This window comes from Canis aureus, chromosome X, assembly GCF_053574225.1.
Source record: "Canis aureus isolate CA01 chromosome X, VMU_Caureus_v.1.0, whole genome shotgun sequence".
Classification (NCBI taxonomy): Eukaryota; Metazoa; Chordata; class Mammalia; order Carnivora; family Canidae; genus Canis; species Canis aureus.
In genome coordinates this window covers 19,400,202-19,421,677 of record NC_135649.1, presented here as the reverse complement: position 1 = coordinate 19,421,677, position 21,476 = coordinate 19,400,202, and the positions used below count along the sequence as shown (strand labels likewise).

The window sequence follows — 21,476 nt, the reverse complement described above, 5'->3', positions numbered from 1 at the left end:
TTTAAGTCACCTCGATCATTGTCCACAGCCCTTGCCCCTAGTGCTCGGCACACAGAGTTGTTCAATATTGAACAAATGAATGCAAATGGTAATGTACATGTATAAGTGATGATAAGCATGTATGGGGAGATTCTCTAGGTCTTTATCAATAGAACCCACCAAACTGGACACTATATACAACATGGACATCCAATAACTGCTAAATAAATAGTGAGGAGATTTTAGATATAGTACATAAATTATATATCATATATATGTGTATTGTATTTTATTTTGTTTCTTGTCTGATGAATATCAATTTGAAAAGGAATCATAGACTTAGTCATGGTTTAGGGGTGGCTGGCTGGCTCAGTTGGAGAAGGGTACAACTCTTGATCTCGAGGTCATGAGTTTGAGCCCCACATTGGGTGTAGAAAAGACTTAAATAAATAAAGCTTAAAAAAAGTAGTAGTCATGACTTACATGACTTCCAGGAACAACAGACAAGAACAAAAGCCATTCAGCCAAGTAGAGGCTCAGAGATGAGCTCCATCTCTGCTTTTTATAATGAAACTGGCAGCTTTAATAATTTGTACCATGGGTTATCAGATTGTATTTATTTATTTATTTTAAAGATTTTATTCATTCATTCATGAGAGACAGAGAGAGAGAGGCAGAGACACTGGCAGAGAGAGAAGCAGGCTCACCACAGGAGCCTGATATGGGACTCCATCCTGGACCCCGGGATCAGGCCCAGAGCCAAAGGCAGATGCCCAACTGCCAAGCCACCCAGGCATCCCTCAGATGGCATTTATTGATCAACCAATTGGCTACATAATAGCTCAAGGAAAGGTACTCCCTAAAAAAGAAATCAGCAATATGGAAATTGCTCCCCACAGGGATACTCTCATCCTCTATTTGGGTCTGGCAAACAAGAGGCTACAGTGCCACTGCGTTCTGATTGGAGATCCTTCAAACTGCCTTCAAGAATCCATATGCAGCTATAACAGACTGCCTCTAGCTTGGCTTCATCTTTTGTATTAGCTCATTAATGAGTCTGGATTCCTTCCCCATTTTCCATGGTATCCCAGGCAGGGACAAAGGCTCAGGCAGCAGGGGGCAACTTTCCTTTTGCCCAGACAATAAGTGGTTGCTGGTCCCAGCCTGTGGCTAACAAATTCCAAAGTTCTTTGATGGTAGAGCCCATGGACTGGGTCTTATCTGCCTTAGGCTCTGCAGCGGCAAAACAGAGCTTTGGGAATTGGGGCCTAGGCAGTGTTCCTGGCATCTGTGATATCACCCCAACAGCTGAAAGTGATGGTGCCTCAAGAAAGCTCAGTAGTCCCAAGCCCTGTGAATTCTTTCTGCTCTGTCGGCATGTGAAATACACACACATTCACGAACATATTATATGGCGCTCAAAATCATTCTAAATACCTCCTGTGAGACATCTGCCAATAAGGATATCATGTCAGCCGGGTTTTAAATATAGGAACCTCTCACCATCTTCAACCAGAGAGCAAAATGCAAAAGGAATGCAGATTAACTTGCCCTGACATTATAGCTCTGAAGTATCTTCACTTGATACCATCCTTCCATGAAAGGTCCCAGTGGGGCTGAAGATAAAATGGGACTTCTGGATCATGTGGTAAGATCTCTGAGCTGTACTCTAAGGGCAGACTGCCTATTTATAGGTCCTCCACTTTAGGGCAGAGTTCAAACATGGGAAAATCTGAAGAACTTGATTTAAACACACATTCCTTCTCATATATATATATATATATTTAAAAAATTTATCATCTTCATTTTCCATTCAGTTACTTTGAGCCAAACTAAACTTTAAATAGTTCAAAAATCTGTCGAAGGTTGGCTAGATACATTTTTCCAAGAATCTTTAGGATTTAGATTATTATATTTAGAACTTTAAATCATTTAAGTAACAATCTAAACTAGAAAAGTTGTAGTCTTTCCATTCCAGAAACTGATAAACTGAGGCACAGAGAATCACACAAAAACTCACTCCCTTTATGGACTATCCTTTATGGTAAGTCTTCATACTATCATAATACAAAGAAAAAGAGTAGCTACGACGTATTGAGTGCTACTATCTCTAACTCTTGTACCCCGACCCTTCAAGATAGATCACAGTATACCCATTTCACAGATTAGGAATGTTGAGTACCAGGAAGTTAAATAATTTGGCCTAAATCTAGGCAACCACAAAGTAACATACTTGAGATGTGAATGGAGATCTATCTTTGGTTCTAAGGTCTTTGTATTTTCCCCAAACTAGACGACACAGTGCCATGGCTCCCAAGTTTTTCACCATGACTCTAAATCACACACCAATAAGATTTAACTAAAGCAGGTAGTACTGGTTTAACAAAAACTCAGGTGGAGCAGTGGACACTATAATCCCAAAACAGTCTTTGAATCTTTAAGCAGAATAGAGACTATTTTACCAGCCACTCACTTTCATGCCCCTCCATCACCTGCCCCAACACACACGTACATATATGTCCCCCTTCGCCCCACCAATAATGGCCACAACGCCAAAAGAGCTGCTAAGTGATCACTATATTTGAGAGATATATTCTGTGGGCCAGTGAAGGTTTCATTGCTCCTTATTGCTATTTCCACCATAATTAAAAACACAGATGTCTACTAAGCTGGGTTTCCCCCATCGTGCTTATGTGGTCACGTTTCTGAATCTATATGTAATACTTTGTTTGCATTTATTCTCATTACATTTCACTTTGCTAGCTTTCTCTGCCATTCCAGCCCACTGAGATATTTCTGGATCCTGATTGTGCTATCTGTGTATTAGCTAACCCCACGTAGCTTCATGCCATTACTAGATATTAAAATTATCTCTTCTCTGTCTTCAGTTAAGTCACTGGTAAAACTTTAGGCAATATGTGCCAAGTACAAAGCCAACAACTAAAATCCTCTTTCCAAGCTGACAGTGCTATGTTAAGAAAATATTCTTCAGAAATGATGGCTAATTAGCTATACATTTACCGAACTATATGATTACTTAGCCAACATTACTTGTCAGCTGTTTAAAAAGGATCCTAGGAATCTCGGTCAAACACCTTGCTGAAACGTGGGTATGCCATGTCTGTGTCATTCCCTGATCTAGTAAAATTAGACACATGTACACACACAGAAGGGGAAATGGCTTGATTTGTTTTGAGTGAACCCGCAGTGGCTCCTAGGAATCATCACAGTGGCTTCTAAAAGCTCATGCTCGCCAAGAATCTAGTCTAGAATTTTGCTAAGATGTGATACCAGGCTCCCTAATTTGTGGTTTTCACAATTCAATATCCACCCTCCCTTTTTTTCAGAGAATGAGAGAAAGAGGGAGAGAGCGAGCAAGTACAGAGGAGGGGCAGAGGGAACGGGAGACAGAAAAAATCTTAAGCAGGTTCTATGGCATGGAGCCTGACGCAGGGCTCGATCTCATGATCCTGAGCTGAAATCAAGAGTCAGACCCTTAACAGACTGAGCCACCCAGATGCTCCTCTCCCTCTTGTTAAAGGTAAGGTTAAAAAATCAGGTCTCTCTCCAGTCTTTTGGCTCCTCTTCTGTTTATTGTGATGACTCAAAATTTGCTAACAGTGATACCATGATAATAACCAGAAGACTCCTCAGTGCCCTGGGATATAAATGATGTGAACTTGGGCCTCATTATGTAGGACACACTACAATAGTAATTCTCTTAGCTTTTTTTGGTCTTGTCAACTGCTTGCCCATAATACAGAAAAGATTTTACTGTGAAAAGTGATGTCCTAGCAGAATATGGACTATGAAGGAAATAATACCCAGATCAACTAATTAAACAAGTAAGATTATACTTTAACCCTATTAGGAAACTATCTGATAAGTTCCAGTGCATATTAATAATAATGCAATTTTTATTTGACATTAATTAGAAATCTCCACTTAAAAGTTGCTATGCAAAATCACTGTAGTTGCCATCTAAGATAAGCATACAGTTAGGGATACAGATTTGACCGTCCCCCCCTTATTATGATTTTACATTTTACTAAGCACTGGCCCTGAGCCCACAAAGAATATGGAACATTCCAGGTTATGTGTCAAATACATTTACAGCACAGGATCAAGTCTCAAATAACCACAGCCACACACAGGACTGAGGCCAAACGTTTGGTGGAACCAATTAACAAAGGACTGCCATCCAGGGGCAAAAGTCTCTGATGTGTATAGACAAGCTAGTCTTATTCCCATTGGATTTTGTCAGAATCCTAATGGCATGGGCAAGGAAAACTGAGATGTGTTGGTCTTCACCAAGTCATTCACACTCTCCCCTGTGGTCCCCATTTTAACCCGCAGTTTGTTTTAGGAGGTGGCTAACGGGGACTGTGACTGCCTTGCTTGTTGTAGATACTTAGTAGATCTGTTGCATGAATACTCAATGAAAAAATGGTTCATATGGGATTAAATCTAAATGTCAGCTTCAAGGGCACCCCTGAGATTTTTATTGTGTTAGCAGTAGGAACCCTTTGTTTAAGGGAAATCTTACTCAGAAGACGGATATGTAAAGCAGATTTTAAAAATGGATCTGCTCTGGTTAAAATAGGAATGGGGGACTCAGAACAACCCCCACAGCACGTCTCCCACATCTCTACTCCCTGTGGAACACATCTGAATACACTGCCTGAGCTAACTGGCACAGAAGCCCACTGACTAATCTAATGCTAATTTAGCCATTCTGGAAGGAGGGAGAAGGCACTAAGATAAACTATTACAGGGTGCCCAGGAAGGTGGAGGAGCTGAGATCCAGAGCACGAGAGGGAAAGGATGACTGGCCTTGAACGTGGTCGGAGCCCGAGGCAGACTCGGGGGTGTGGGTGGGTAGGTGAGTGGGTATAAGGCCACGAGCAACAGGTCCTGCTGACTCAGACTGCTCTGGATTCAGTGATCCAAACAGACACCCCCACCCCAAACAGTGGGGGTGTCTGTTGTCACAGTGTCTGTTGTCTGGTGTCACGGAATGTCACCCCCCTCCATGACATTCAGTCAACAACTGCTCCATGGCTTCAGGGAGGTAATGGCCCCAAGGTATACCAAAACACTGGTTAATATCCATAGCCAGAGATAAATAATTAGCAAGTTCATGTCTCATGCTGTTCTGCTTTTGGTTCCAAAGATGAACTGCTTAAGTATGGGCTTCTGCCATGATCAGGAGTACTGTAGAGGAACATGTGCCTGTACGTTTGCCAGCACGTTTGGCGTGACACGGGAGACTTTGGAAGCAGAGTGATGGCACTGCAAAATACTAATGTGTTCATTTCCCAGTCTCAGTTTTGCCATTTTTCTGGCAGTATGACTCTGGACACGTCATGTCTCTCTCCTGGCTTTAATTTCTTCATCTGTAAAATCAGAGCATTGGACCCTAGGACCTACAGGCCCCTGCTAACTACAATCCTCCACTTATGTAACCCTGCCCTTTAACATAAAAACTGGTTTCATAGCAAATATGAGGAGTGCCTTAAACTGAATCTAAATCAGAAATGAGCAGGAAATGTTGAGTCCTTTGAATAAATTAATCAACAAAACATTGTATATATTCAGTGTCTATACATGATACTATGTTAGGTGTCATAGGAAATGGAATTATAAGCATGATCTCAGAATTAAGAAGCTGACAGTCCAGGGGCAAGATACATATTCATAAATCTATCTAGGTAAAAAGTTACCTCTGAATTTCTCCAATAGTATTTGAACCTACATTTACTGATACATTGCATATAGTGAAGGTTTATCTGGTAGAGAGCAACCATTTGTAACTATTTATTTTTAAAAATATGTTGCAGTGATGCCTGGGTGGCTCAGTCTGTTAAGGGTCTGCCTTCGGCTCAGGTCATGATCTCAGGGTTCTGGGTTCGAGCCAACAAAACAACAGGCTCCCTACTCAGCAGGGAGTCGGCTTCTCCTTCTCCCTCTGCCCCTCCCCCTGCTCATGCTCTGTCTCTGTCTCTCTCTAATAAATAAACAAATCTTTAAAAAAAATGTGCTGCATTTGACCAGTAGGTAAATGTGCATAGAATATTAGACCTAATGGATTTCGAGGATATTTTGGAAATATATCTCTAACTTTGTAAATCTGGTCACCTTTATAGTTTGATAGAATTTTCTTGTCATATGTAGGGCTCATCTTTCCATAGCTGATATGTCCAATGCTTCTTTTTTTTAAAAAATGTATGTATTTATTTAAGAGAGAGAGAGACAGCAAGCAGGAGTGGGGGGAGGGACAGAGGGACAGGCAGACTCCCTGGTGAGCACAGAGCCTGCCTGGGGGTTTGATCCCAGGACCCCAAAATCATGACCTGAGCTGAAGTCAGATGCCTAACTGACTGAGCCACCCTGGTGCCTCCTATTTTTAGAGAATTTTATTTACTTATTTGAGAGAGAGGGAGTGAGAACAGGGAGGATGGAGAGAGAGGCACAAGCAGACTCCATGCTAAGTGTGGAACCTGACATGAGGCTTGATCCCGGGACCTTGAGATCATGACCTGGGCTGAAACCCAGAGTCAGACACTCAACCAACGAAGCCACCCAGGCACCCCTGTCACGTCCAACACTTCTAACTACAACACTCATAAGAATACAATACTGCAGTGAAAAAAGATACTGTATTTCCTTTCATTACTAAGTCGAGATTACCACAACACTGCTACCAATAACATTTTGGCCCGCCACTCCTGACTCATCTTCCGTTTTTGAGTAATTTCATTTCATATGCAAGGACTAAAATACATGACCTAATTTAAGTACCTTTAATCCTGTATATTCTAAATATAGCAAATAGTTCATTTTCAAGAAATTTAATATGAAATACTGGGGAATTCTTGGTGCAGTGTTATTAAACTGTACATAGTAATTAAGATATCAAAAACACATGCTCCCCAAAGCCACTAGACATTGTAATCATTTTTCAGGCTATTAAGCAAAATGACAGAAGATTTTTTTTAAATGACAGAAGATTTTTTAATGATAAATGTGTTTTGGAATGCATAGGCTAATTCCCTTTTACTTCATGAAATAATGTTTAGCTCCACAGAGTCTAGGTCTGGTATTTAAAGACCAACTCACATTGTCCTTTTGTAACTCAGAAGTCATTCTTTGGCTCTTGTTAACATGCCATTGTAGATACTCTGTCTTTCACACACACACACACACACACACACACACACACACACACATTCCAGTTCCAGATGGAAACGGCCATTCCTAAAGTTCTGCCACACTATTTGTATGTGAGGAAGTGTGACAGACACTGGGACATAATTCCATTTGGAAGGGCCTTTTATTTAAATTTGCCTCTCAAAAGGTCTCTCCTTTTGTTTTGAAATTTTAGATCAATGTTGGCTTTTCTAGCAACCATCAGAAGAGGTTTTATTGTGGGAAGACTCTGAAAAAAGTTCTTCAGAGTGTTTTCTATCATGCCTGAGATTCACTTCCAGATTTTGCTTTTAAACCACATGCTAAGGAATGTCCTGGGAACTTCTCTGACACTTAACAACTTTACTAATTAACTTATTAAAAATTTTAACTTTTTATTTCAAAAGCCAGTGTCTTTTCATGATACCGGAGTCATCTGTCAGGCATCTTACAAATACTTTCAGGTGTTTATGGAAGGGGATGGAAATGGAGATACCCCACTGGCTGCTTTACATTTTGAATTTTTCTTTGACCATCTGTCATCATTTTATGAACTTGAGAGAGCTAATAGAAAGTTTGTCCACTGTTTATGACTCAAAGCCATATCACAAAGTGTTTCAGTGTCTACACTATATGGCATGGTGGCTGGTTTTCTAAGAATTTTCTAATTGATGTTTAGTAAACAATGCACTTATTCTTTCTTTGCTGATGATTTCAGAACTTCAACCATAGAAATGACTATATTAGGGACTTGGAAGTTGTCAGACAAATTAAGCAGTTTTTGCTCCTTGTACTTCTGCATATCTTTTATATCTAGATCTTGCTAACCAGAGCAAGGTGGGCCGTGGCTGTAAAGAAGTGGAAGGAAAGATGCAGTCTGAGATCAGTGACCCTGGATCCTAGGTCCAGGCCCACCACTCACCATCTGTAGGTCACTTGGCCTTCTGGTGTCCTCAGTTTTTTCATCTGGTAAACAGAAGTAATAGATGGCTGCTTCTTAGAACCATGGTGAATATCAGCTTATCTAATGTACACGAAAGACCTCCACAAAGAGAATTGAGCTATGCAATTATTTGGCAGAATTAATATCATTCACATGGAGTCACGTGGCTAACACGATCTGAAGCCAGGTCACCTAACTGGCCTCGGAGGAGGGAAAGTTTAAGAGTGATAAATGTAAAAGTGTTTTTATCATTTAATGTTTTCATAGCCTACTGGGAACAAGGCAGGAGGACAGAAGATTTGGGGGTGGGGTGGGGAAGGGCAAGTTGAAGTTCCATCTGCACAGGCTGGAAGACTGGTGGGAAGGGAACAAACTCTGAAAAGATGAGAGGCTACAAAGTAGAAAGAGGTGACCTGGGAACAGGGTGTTTTAAAAAGAGTGGCAGAGCAGAGAATAAAGTCACAAGACTTGTTCACAAGAGGGTGCTGGGTTAAAGGCTGACCTTGAGCCACAAATCACGGAATCACACAGCTGGAAGGAATCTTAAGAGGCCACCTAGTCCACTCCCCCACCATTCAGCAGGACATTTCAACCACCCTGAACAGATGAGACTTTATCCGACTCTGAGTGAAAAGCCCTGACACCGAATGGGCAGGTATTGACTGCTCGGGCTTTCAGCTGTTTACAACAGGCAAGAAAAACATTCTTGGAATCTCATTTGAACCGGAACTGAAATTGGGGAAAAATCATAAGCCTCGAGACTTTCCTGGGGAAGGATAACAGACAGCAGTTTAGGGATCGCCAAATCTGCACTAACAACACAGCTAGCTAGTCTTGAAGATAGAGAAAATGTCACTAGTGGAGCTGGGTTAGAGGGCAAATGGCCCAGAGTATCATCTGGGTAAGAATGGATTGTCATCATTCTTGGTATCTGGGGGGTCTTCTCTCCATGCAGGAGCCTCAGAGCAGAACACTTAACAAAAACAAAACAAAAAAAAAACATGGTTTTTTTTTTTTTAAAGCAATATGGCCTAGCAAATTTCAGAACTGATGCTGAGGGCTTAGGGGAATTCAGTTGCTCTGTGAACACCCGACAATAAATCCTCACACAAATTAGAAACTGAAAAGGAAGTAAAAAGGTCCTCATTTCCAATCGTGGGAATGTTACACATGAACTCTGGCTTGGAAGGAGGAGGGGAGGCTGTTCCACACCTGCAGGCCTTCCCAGGAAAGGGGCCCCGGGCCTGACCCTGAACCCATACCCTCAAGGTTACACCACGGGACCGGCAATATGGAAATAATGTTACTTTAGTCCCTTGGTGAGGATATCGTTTCCAGTGCGATCCACGACAACCTGGAAGGAGGCAGCTGAGAAGTTCCACAGAAGAAAGTGAAGAGTTATTTTGGGAAGTGCTCATAAACGGCTCCAGCTTTGGTCCATTGGGACGGACACACGTGGCCATACACGCAGAGACAGAGAGAAGCCAGTAGCTCTGCATTTACAGATGTGTATGTTGGAGCATCCTACTGCAGCTTAGTAGCTACAGCCCCAAGCAAGGGGCCCAGGAAAGTGGCATTACACTCCTGGATGCGCCACTCACTCACACGCGAGCTTGGGCAAGTTAACTTGATTCTCTCCACTGCCAACCCCCATCCTCCCACCTCCCCCCACCACCTCTCTCCAATCCCTAAAACTTTAGGTCAATTTAGTCAGGCATTCAGTGAATCCAGATGTTTGGCAGCATACAGGAAACAACATCTGGATGATTGATTGAATTTTTCAAGTGAACTCACTGGATGTTTTGGCAACATGCCCACTCAGCATTCAATGGCTTTCTGCCTCAGTTTCCCTGGTTATAAAAAAAGGGACAGCCATTTTTTTTTTATCCCTTACCCTGCAGGGGTCAGTAAGGGCTAAATAACGTCCAAAGGTAATGATGAGTTCTTAAAAAGAATGATTCTGCGACAGTGCTATATCTCACACCGTTTTCCGGTTGAATATTTTTCCAATATAACCATTGAGACTTTTAGAACATGAAATCGATTTGAAATATGGTTAAGTGCTATACAAATATGACACATCATCATCTTCTTCTTCACCATCATTATCATCACTGTAACATTCTTCTTTGACTTTCTTAAAATGTCTCACTTTCCGATTGAATCACAGCCAAAGTAAGAATTTTATTGAAGGTCTGAGGAAAAAAAATGTGTTTTGGCCATGTAAAGCAAGACAGATGAGAAAAAGAAGTCAATGTGGGTGTTTCGAGCCCAAGCAATTTTAACAGCTCTACGTAAACAGGTAAAACTGGTCTATCAATGAGAATTAATTGGTTGCTCAATGGTATTTGTAAGGGAACCAAAAATGTTCACATACACATTTCACGGCAGAGGTGGGAGAAAGAAATTGTAATGGTCCCTTTTTCAACTCTCATAATATATACCTCCCTACCTATGAAGCAGTTTCAGCTTTTGCGAGTGGAAGTCAGAGGAAGGAAACAATATGGGAGAGCAAAGAAGAGACACATCAAAGGGATCTACAACCACACAAGATTGGGGGAGCAGATTCGACAGACTGGCAGAAAGTACTGGAATAATGCTCCCTTTCAAATTCAAGTTCTGCCTACTGAGGGAATCCTGAATTATAATCATCTTAACTGCCATTTATTGTCTGTTGGGCATACACAATTATATATATTGGTGTATGTATGTATATAAAAATACAGAATACATAAAGTACGTTGTATATGTAATTATATGTAAGCTTTCTATAATGGGGGCCTAGATAAAATTTCTAGTTCTCACAGGAACTTTGTAAGAGGGATTTTGATATGTCTCTATAGTACAGACAAGAAAACTAAAGGTCAGATCCAATGACTTGCTTAAAGTTATATACCTAGTGAAAGCTGCAGCAGAATTCAGATCCATCTGGATCCAAAGCCCATGTTCTTCCCACTGTCCCACATGGTCTCCCATGTTATTAATATCAAACACTCAACATTCTTGCTAAAAGGCTGTATTTTTAGTGACCACTGGATCACCTAGAAGCCCACATCTGATACAGCATTCCTTTTCCCCAGTGGGGGTCCATCCAAAGGCCTTTGACTTCTCTTTAGGACTGCTACTCCCTTGCTTTGTGTTTACCTACTCATTGTTTTTGGCAGCTCTTAGCACTTGCCCCCTCTGCCATCCTTCTTCCCATCACCTGGCCCACCTGAGGCCTACACAACCCAGCCAAAACTGATGAGCAGCAACTTTTCTCTGGCTCTTCATCACAGGCTGCCTTCTATCTTAAAGTACATTCTATGCTTGTGCTTCCCCTCCAAGGAAGCTATGAAGACAGAGGGTTAGACTTCTTGTGGCTCCCAAAGTCCCTGGCCCCTGGCCCCTGGCTGAGCACACAGTAGGTGTTCTTTCAGATCCATTGATCAAAGAGATCTTTTGACACTCCTCTTCTTTTAGGATGGGGCATGTGGATGGAGCTTGAGGGTTTGACCTCACTAGTGTGTGTGTGGGGGGGGGGGAGGCAGGGAGGAGAGGGAGGGTGTGGTGTCTAACCAGTTGAGCAGAGCCCCCACCCCATAGATTTGGTTAGAGATAATTTAGAAATCATTCAGAGGACAACAGGCTGCTTTTGTCCACAGGTGAAGCATATCATGCCCTCAGTTCAGTCATTAAGTGGTTTACATCATGTTCTGAACCCTTCAGAGATGCATTTTGAAGTAATCATACTATATCTACCCAGGGTTTGTAGAGCCTCATGAGGTTGGGAGTTCACGGAAAGAAGGACCTTTGAGGCAAATACCACCATTATCACGTGCTCGGCAGCACTAACAACTATTTATTAAGTGCTCCTTGATTGCAGAGCACTTTATTAGGCACTGGAGGAGTCACACCCAAGTGCGTTGTAAATATTTTCACAAAGCCATTTGCAGTGAAATACACCACTATCAGAAAGCTCTTCCAAACATTTTCTAAGAACCACAAAAATGTCACTGCTAACCTTCCTATTAAAAAATAAAACCATGCCAATGTCTTCATCCAGAAACCTCTGCCCTTGCATAAGGATTTTAGTTGCGTTAAGTTCTTTCTAAGCTACAAATAGAAGTCAGTGTTGCCAGGGCCCTCCCACCCATGGATCATGGAGCAGGAACACTGTCACTGTGGTATACAGTGGCACTTTTGGTGGCATTTTTTTTATTGTGGCCACAAAGCAATCACAAGCAGATGGTACAACTAACTTCTATTTGTGTCTTAGTTACTAAACTTCTCATGAGAGGAAAAACTCTGTGTACAGGTCAAGGGAATCTGTGGGTGTCTTTGTGCATGGCAGTGAGTCAGAAGTTGGCAAGGGTGCAGTGAAGTTGGTCTTCTAGTATCTTCTTGGTGGCAGTGAAAGCTGATACATGTCCCCATTGGAAAGCAATTTGGAAGCATGCATTAAAACACTCATATCCTTTAACCTGCTAATACCAATATCTTAAGAAAGTGATCTAAGATCAGGCAAAGGCATCATGCATGAAGAGGTAGCTTTATTTATGATAGTAAAAAAAATCTGAAACAATCTGAGTGTCCAGCAAAAGCAAGCTGATTAATTATGATGAATGCTTAAAGAAATCTTAGCCATAAAAATGATTAATATGAAGATTTGTGACAATATGAAAAAGTGTTTCCAATATAGTGTTAATTTTAAGAGTTATAAATCACTTGTGTAATTCCAATTATGTAACAAGTCTGTGTGAATGTAGTTTTTTGGACAAATATTAGAAAAGAACAGCTAAAAATGAAAACAGCTAGAGTAGTGGGATTGTGAGAAATATTTTCCCCTCTATTTTCCAAGCTTTAATATTACAATATTATTTTTATAATTTAAAAGTTGGGCGAAGGGGTGCCTGGTTGCCTCAGTCAGAAAAGTGTGCAACTCTTGATCTCAGAGTCATGGGTTTAAGCCTCATGTTGGTTGTAGAGATTACTAAAAAAACAAAACAAAAAAACACAACAAAACAAAAACAACAAAATAAAAATGAGGTGGAAAACAAGGGTCAGAAGTCCTTTTTAACAAAGAGAATATTTTTTTGAATATTTATTTATTTATTTTAGACACACACACACACACACACACATACAGCATGAGTGTGGGGAGGGACAGAGAGAGGGAGGATAGAGAAACTCTCCAGCAGACTCCTGCCAAGAATGGAGCCTGACTCAGGACTTGATCACACAACCCTGAGATCATGACCTGAGCAGAAATCACGAGTCAGACACTTACCTAACTGAGCCTCCCAGGCGCCCCAATAGACAAAATCTTTGAAGAAAATGAAGAATGGCTGCCTCTCCATGAGCCCGAGACCACAACTAGAACAGTAGACATTGTCCTTCCCTCATTTTTCCCCCATTTCCATTTTTGTTTGATATACCACTTACCTGGTTAATGTGCTTCAGTTTGTCAATAATCTGACTGACCACTGGCTCAGGGCCCTTCATTTTCAGCTCATGGAGGTTGAACTGATTTTTCATGCCATTCCTCGCTGCCTTCTGGCTGTATCTGGAAAGGGGAAGGTAAGGAAAATGTTTGTCACAGGAGGGTCCCAAGCAAAACAAAAGCTGACTGACTGTACTTGGCACCAATGGTCAAGCAGACCCCAAGCTCTCTTCAGCCTTTAAAACTACAGGATGGTCCAATGGCGTGAAACTAAACTACTCTAGATAGAGTCTATTTGCAATCGAGAACATTCAACATCTTTTTTTTTTTTTCCCAAAGAGTTGGGGATACAACAATGACCAAGAGAGACAAAGTCTCCTCCCTTGCTGTGTTCTGGATGGATCTAGTGTGGCATCTAGAAGAGTAAGAGCTGATGGCAACTCAGAGTGATGAGAGCTACATTAAGGGAGGTCCGGAAAAAAAAAAAAAAAAAGGGAGGTCCGGGGTCTTAGGGGTCTATGCAAAAGGGAACTTAACTCTGAGTGTGCTTTCTACTCACTGGAAAAAAGAAAGATGCTTGCATGTTCTTGACCTCTTCCTTCTCCTCCACTTCCTCCTCCCACCATTTCCTGTAGGCCTTAGAGTTGGGTTTCTTTTCAGGAGGCATTCCAAGCCATGTGAAATATAAACTTGCCCTCACCTTATGCACTTTTCTCCCCATCCCCCCACCCCCGTTAAAATAGGATAGTCGGGTTAAGGGCAAATTCATATTTCTTTTATTTGCATTTTTAATTACAAAAATAATAATGGTCATTGTAAACAATTTAAACAGTACAGAAATAAAGCATAAAGTAAAAGTTCTCCCATCATTCTATCCTTTCAAGAGAGAAGCATGGCTGACAGTTTGATATATATTCTTCCAGGGGTTTCTGCACACTTGTACTAACACATAATTTTAACCCAAATTGGAAGCATACTATTCATGCTGATTTGCAATGTTTTATCACTTAATGTATAGCTTAGACATATTTCCACATTGGAAGATAAATAACTGTCTTGTCCTTATTCTTCTGTATGGCTGGCTATATCATAATTTATTTAGCGAATCCTTGATGAACAATTGAATTATTCCTAATAATTAGTTAATATAAACAATGCTACAAGGAACATTCTTGTATACCAATCTTTGCACATTTGCATGAATAGCTATAAAGGATCATTTCTCAGAATTTAATCACTTATTTTTTTAAAAGATTTTATTTATTTATTCATGAGAGACACACACATAGAGAGAGAGAGACACAGAGTCAGAGACATAGGCAGAGGGAGAAGCAGGCCCCCCGCAGGGAGCCTGATGTGGGACTCTATCCCAGATCCCGGGATCACACTCTGAGCCAAAGGCAGATGCTCAACCGCTGAGCCATCCAGGCATCCCCATATTTCTTTTTTTTTTAAAAAAAGATTTTATTTATTTATGCATTTGAGACAGAGAGAGAGCAGGGGGCGGAGGGATGAGGGAACAGCAGAGGGAGAGGGAGAAGTAGAAGCAGACTCCCTGCCGAGCAGGAAGCCTGCCACAGGGCTCAATCCCAGGGCCTCGAGATCATGACCTGAGCCAAAATCAAGAGTCAGATGCTCAACTGACTGAGCCACCTGGGCACCCCTCACTTCATATTTCTAATCCCAAATTATGACATGCAATAAATAATTAATACTACCATATTTTTGCATAGCACCATACAAAGCAGTTTCTTATCATTCAGCCTACTTGAGCTTCTCAATTACATTGTGATGGATACAGCAGACATTTTTATTATTTATAACTGAAAATTCCACAACTTCAGAAGATACTGCTCTGGTTTTGTTAGGCATTCCCTTCCATGATATAATGTATCTGCCAATATTAAGGACATGCTTTGAAAAAGATATGTGGTAGCAGAGGAGATCAGGAAATCTAGTTCTGACTTTCATAATTAAAAGTCATCCTATAAAGGAAAATGTTTTTTAAATAATCCCTACACTCAACATGGGGCTCAAACTCATGACCCCAAGATCAAGAGTCAGGTGCTCCACCGACTGAGCCAGGCAGGCACCCCACGAAAAGGAAAATATTTTGTAGTAAAGTTGAAGAGAACATTTGATTGCATTTCTTCTGAAATGATAGCCTAACATATTCAGCTTATTTAACTTTGAAGATGAGAGAATACACAGATCACCAAGCATCAAAAACCAATTGCCTTTGGGGCTATATTAAAGAAATGCAAAGCAGTATTCTTTATTTATATATCTTGTGCCAATCAGCTTACTAGCCTTCTCTTTTATGTTCATATAATGCTGTTTAAACACCGTCTCCCGGGATCCCTGGGTGGCGCAGCGGTTTGGCGCCTGCCTTTGGCCCAGGGCACGATCCTGGAGACCCGGGATTGAATCCCACATCAGGCTCCCAGTGCATGGAGCCTGCTTCTCCCTCTGCCTATGTCTCTGCCTCTCTCTCTCTCTCTCTCTCTCTCTCTCTGTGACTATCATAAATAAATAAAAATTAAAAAAAAAATAAAAATAAAATAAAAAATAAACACCATCTCCCTCCTGATGATACCAGCAACTTCATCATGTCTTTCTTTGCACCTACTGATGCCTGAAGCAGAGACCCTATTCACAGATAAAGAGGTAAGGCTTATTATAAATCTTCTGAAATGAACTTCAGGAATGTGTCCCCAGAGACATTTCCATGGGCTTATTCATATTGAAGCTCGCTGGTCACTTCTATGCCTGCTCCTACAAAACAAACGTCTTCCTGAAGTTTATGATCCTCATTGGAATAGTGTAAAGACATCTGCCAACATAGCGATTTTGCCCTATACTCCATCTTCCAAATCACCTATAAGTATTAAATCAAATTAGTCCCACAGCTGATCCCTTGTGGCCCTTCTATATTTTTTTTTTTTTGCCATTTGGAAAAGTGTCCCTTTCGCTCTATTTTTTTGCTTCTTATCTCCAAGCCACGGATCAGGAGCCAGGACAAAACACTGCTCTCCAATCCCATGGTGACTCAATTTTTTAAAAACAGCTTTGGGTTGAAAAGCTTGCCAAACTTTTTGAAAGTTGAAATAGCATCCACTGTTCCACTCTATACATGTGCTATTTAAATCCTCAAAGGACTTTAGTAAATTAAGCATGGTTTCTGGTTACAGAAGTGTTAGGAAGAGCTGGCCTGTGGCTTCGACCTAAAACTTGCCTTTATTTTATGTATTCCACAAAGCAATAACCAAAAGTACTGATCCAACTGATTCCCATGGCTGCTAAAATTTCATGGCACTGTTTTAAAACTCAGTGTTCTTGTACTCTCCCTTTAGGTGTCTCAATACCTTCCCCATGCCCCTGATCTTTTCTGTTTCCCACCTCTCTACTCTGTTCTCCTTAGCCAGACAGAATACAGAATGGGCCCTTAAAAGCCACAAGTGCTAAATGGAATATTATGCAGACATTAAAAGGATGAAGTCAATCTATATGCATTGACATGAAGCCAAATCCAAGATACACAGTTGCAGATACAAGTAGTGCTTAAGAACATACAGTGTGATTCCATTTGGGGTAAAAATGGGTCTGCATATGCACAACTCTCCTGTACTTTATATATGTTCAGACAGACACAGAAAATTTTTAAGAAATGGTAATAGCTCACTCTGGTGAGCAAGAAGAGATGTTGGGGAACTCTATCTTTAAGATTTTTAAAAAATATATATTTATTTATTTATTCATGAGAGACACAGAAAGAGAGAGAGGCAGAGACCCAAGCAGAGGGAGAAGAAGGCTCCACGCAGGGAGCCTGACGTGGAACTAGATCCCGGGTCTCCAGGATCATGCCCTGAACTGAAGGCAGTGCTAAACCACTGAGCCACCTGGGCTTCCCTAAGATTTTATTTATTTATTCATGAGAGGCACAGAGAGAGAGGTTGAGAAGTAGGCTCCTGACGTTGGGGAAACTCTTAATTTTATGTTCTCCCATATCTTGTAAATTTTTAAAAGATTTTATTAATTTATTTGGGGGGGGGAGAGAGAGAGAGAGAGAGAGAGAGAGAGAGAGAGAGAGCATGAATGGGGGGAGGGACAGAGGAAAGAGAGAGGCAGACTTCTTGCTGAGCCAGGAGCCTGACATGGGGCTTGATTCCAGGACCCTGAGATCATGACCTGAGCCGAAGGTAGATGCTTAACCGAGCCCCCCAGGTGCCCCAATTTTTAAATCTTTATAATAATTTAATATTTAATGAGTGAAGTTTTATAGAGTAGTTAATTTTCTTAAAGGCAAAAGAGAAAACCAAAGAAAAGAAAAGACAAATTAAAAGCAGGGCTAACTCCTATACATATGTCAGGGCCGATGGGAAATCCTTCTTGGTAAGAGTTATGGTGGCCATCACTAACAGCCTAGCTTAATGGTGTTTTATGACAGAATGCAATAGACATAATCACCCTGGGTCACCTTCACACCTCAGATGCTTATTATCAGGTCACAAACTCTGCTTCATGAGGTTAAATACAGCCTATATGTTTCATACTCTTCAGTAAGGTGACTCCAACTTGCTCATTTCAAAGAACATATCAGGGGATCCCTGGGTGGCTCAGCGGTTTGGCGGTTTGGCGCTGCCTTTGGCCTAGGGCATGACCTTGGAGACCCGAGATCGAGTCCCACATCAGGCTCCCTGCATGGAGCCTGCTTCTCCCTCTGCCTGTGTCTCTCCCTCTCTCTCTCTCTCTCTGTGTGTGTCTCTCATGAACAAATAAAATATTTTTTTAAAAAAGAGCATATCAGTGAGGCTGTGATTATGAATGCACATTTTTATGAGCAGCTTCTCTCAAAAGGAGGTAAGTAGGTTATTCAAGGTCTTCCTTGCCTTCCCTGTAGGTTGCCTAGAGCCCTTTCCTGAAAGCAACCGAGAGCCTCCTCGAACCACCCTGATGCATCCTGACCTGTGGCCCTTGTGTATAATGGTGTTGTGGGGAGTGGCCACAAGTTGCTTGTGCTCCTCTTATGTACATTTCATTCGCCAGCCCATAAAATCTGTAAGATCTTTGAAGGCAGAGGCTTGGTTAGTTCTCTTTTGTACTACCCAGAGTACCTTGTGGTACTTACAATAACAAGAGCTGTCAGTATTGAGTGTTTCTCTGTACCAGATACCGTTTAAAGCACTAAGGAAAAAAACAAAAACAAAAACCACCATACAGCATCTCATTGACTCCTCCGAACCTCCCAATGAGATAGGCACTATTATTATCAGCCACTTTTTTAACAGATGAGGAAATAAGCCCAGAGAATTCAAGTCACTTGCCCAAGATCACACAGCTAGTTGATAGCAAAGCTGGGGTTAGAAATCTTGTGAGTCTATTTCTAGCTACCTGTGTTCTTTTTTTTTAAGATTTTATTTTTGTCATCTCTACACACCACCTGGGGCTCAAACTCACAACCCAGAGATCAAGAGTCACATGTTCCATCCACTGAACTAGTGAGGTGCCCCTAGCTGCCTCTGTTCTGAACTGCTACGCTGCTATTGCTTCCTTAAGAAATCGTCCATGCCGTCTAGGTATTTGCCAGTTCCTCACCACACTGCTCCACTATGTGAGGTGACTCATAAGGTCCCTGTAGTGGTCACCAAACTCAGCACAGCACACCCAATGGCAGTTCTCACCTACTCAGCAGATTCCTGGGCTTGCCCTCTGAAACCTCCAGGTGAGAGTCCTGTGTGTGGGTGGAGTTTCTTCTCCCAAACACAGATCCAACAGTACTGCTATTAGGTGAAATATTTGCATTCTTGGGAGATATGGTACTAGGGTCAGAGGAATCAATAATCCACCGTGACCACAACCACCACGCCATTAGACAAGCACCAAAGGCGATTTGAAATCTCTAAGGACAATAGGAGAGAGAATGAACACAGGAGAATGTTGTGTCTAATGCCTTTCTGCCTTGTCACCTTGGCTATAGCAATGTGGCAGATGTGATGTGCCCCCCAGGGGATTTTATGTAACATGCATGCTCTGGGCTTCAAGCCCAGAGGGACTCGGTTAGGGGTGTCTCTGTAGCTTTTGCATTAATTAATTCAGCTCTCTCTATGCCACTGACATGTATGGTGCATGAGAGGCTCTGAATGAGGACAAGCCATCACAGCACGACCCTCATCCACAGACTGGCCAGAGCATCAGGAACGTGGACACTGCTGGCCATGGAGGATATTAATGATGAGTTATCTACTTAGCGACAGTCACCTCTAATTAGATTAATTGTCCTCTCTCAGGAATTCTGCTTATTTCCTAAAGCTTTGACATGGTTCTGGCAATAAACACTGGCCAGTGGAGGAGAGAAAATGAATAGAGAGAAATTCCTATCTCTGGAATCTCAAGTTTTCTTAACTGGACATGTGATGTGTGACCTAAGAAGCGGCATCTTTAAGTATTATGTGCAGTGTCTTTGCCTTTGCCCATCCACTTTGGTGTCTGCTTAGCACAAAAATGAATGCCATAATGCCAAGAAACCCCTATTTGTGAAGTGAAAAGGGGGACATGCTTCTGTTCAGGCAGATTGGTCAAGGATGGGGGAGGAGGGGGGTACCGGTGCAAAAGCCATAAAGAGAAAAGGAACCTAATTAAAACAGGACATCTGGGCATGCTTGTCTTGGGACAGTTGAAGCAAAGAGAGCACTTGTAGAAGAGGAATAGAGTCAAACAAGCGTAAAATGGGCAATCTTTTCTTCCCATTTCTGTGCTGGCCAACGCAGTAATGGTGTAGTGGAAAGAAATCAATGAATTCAAATGTAGAAATTGCTGGAAACGGAAGCACCCTTAAGAGATCATCTTGTCCAATCCACTCGGTAGGAGAAGAAACTGAGACCCAGAGAGGGGCTTATCTAACAGCACGAGTTGGAGCTGTTAGTATCACAATCCCCCCCTTTTAGAAGAAATTCCATTCTTTAAAAGGTCCCTTAAATGCACACTGCTGATTTCAAACATTGCTAGCATGGATACAAGGTAGGGGGCTGCTAGAGAGTTCACTTTCCTTCTTCCGTTGGGCATTAGAATGATGGCAAGTGTTTGAGAGTAAGTCTTAGAAGGGCTAACGCCCCCCTCACCCCCAAATATGTGATTTTACAAAAGTTTAATTTGCTGCCAGGTTATACGGAGAGCTGCAAGTCAGTTAGTTACAGAGCTCACATTCTCAGAGCGCCATCTTATGGAAATGCTGCAGTATTGCATGGAGCCCCTGATTTATCAGCTAGTTTCTTTGAAAAGTGCTCCAGCCACAGTAATCACTGTGGAAAAAATGGGATAATTGAAAGAGTATAAATAGCTTTAAAAACAAACTAGAACACAGGGTAGAAAAACCGTCTTGTTAAGAGGCCTAGAAAAAATGTTCTTCTTTCTATCCAAGAGGCAGTTTCAATGTACATAAATGAACAGAAAAATAAAGCAAAGGTGAAAATAGTTGAGTCTGGTAAATGCATTTAATAAAGATAGCAAAAATTTGCTTATTTATTTATACGCATGTTTAAAGGAAAATGTTTTCCGTATTTTGTCAGCACAACAGTACCACCTGAAAGCAAATTTCAACCAGGAGAGTGCCAGAAACATATATCCCACCATACTCCAAGAAGCCCCTCTGTTCCCAAACAACGGCCTTTCAGAAGCTAATTACCAATACATTTCAACAGACAGGAAGTAAAAGCTAGAGAAAAAACTAGAGAGATGGAAATCCATTTCTATCTCATTTAGTGGGCATTAGCTATACAATGGAATATTTGTATTAGAATCTGTTTTTTTACCTAGTTTCAGAGCTCCCTGTGAGGTGGGGGGGGATAAAAGATCGGTCTTGGAATATACTCAAGAAGTCATTTAAACCTAAAGAAGCCAAGAATATTTTCCAGATGGCTAGGAAAGCGTGAGAAGTTGAAAATCACC

General features: G+C 41.5%; 1 protein-coding gene across 1 annotated transcript in view; it reads right to left on the bottom strand.

Moving 5' to 3' along the window:
* Nucleotides 1–21,476, bottom strand: part of GPC3 (glypican 3) — a 443,047-nt gene that overhangs the window by 101,957 nt on the left and 319,614 nt on the right. Inside the window, exon 6 of the mRNA XM_077887586.1 lies at nt 13,535–13,655. Coding sequence (XP_077743712.1) covers nt 13,535–13,655 — 121 coding nt within the window. The remainder of the gene's footprint in view (nt 1–13,534; nt 13,656–21,476) is intronic.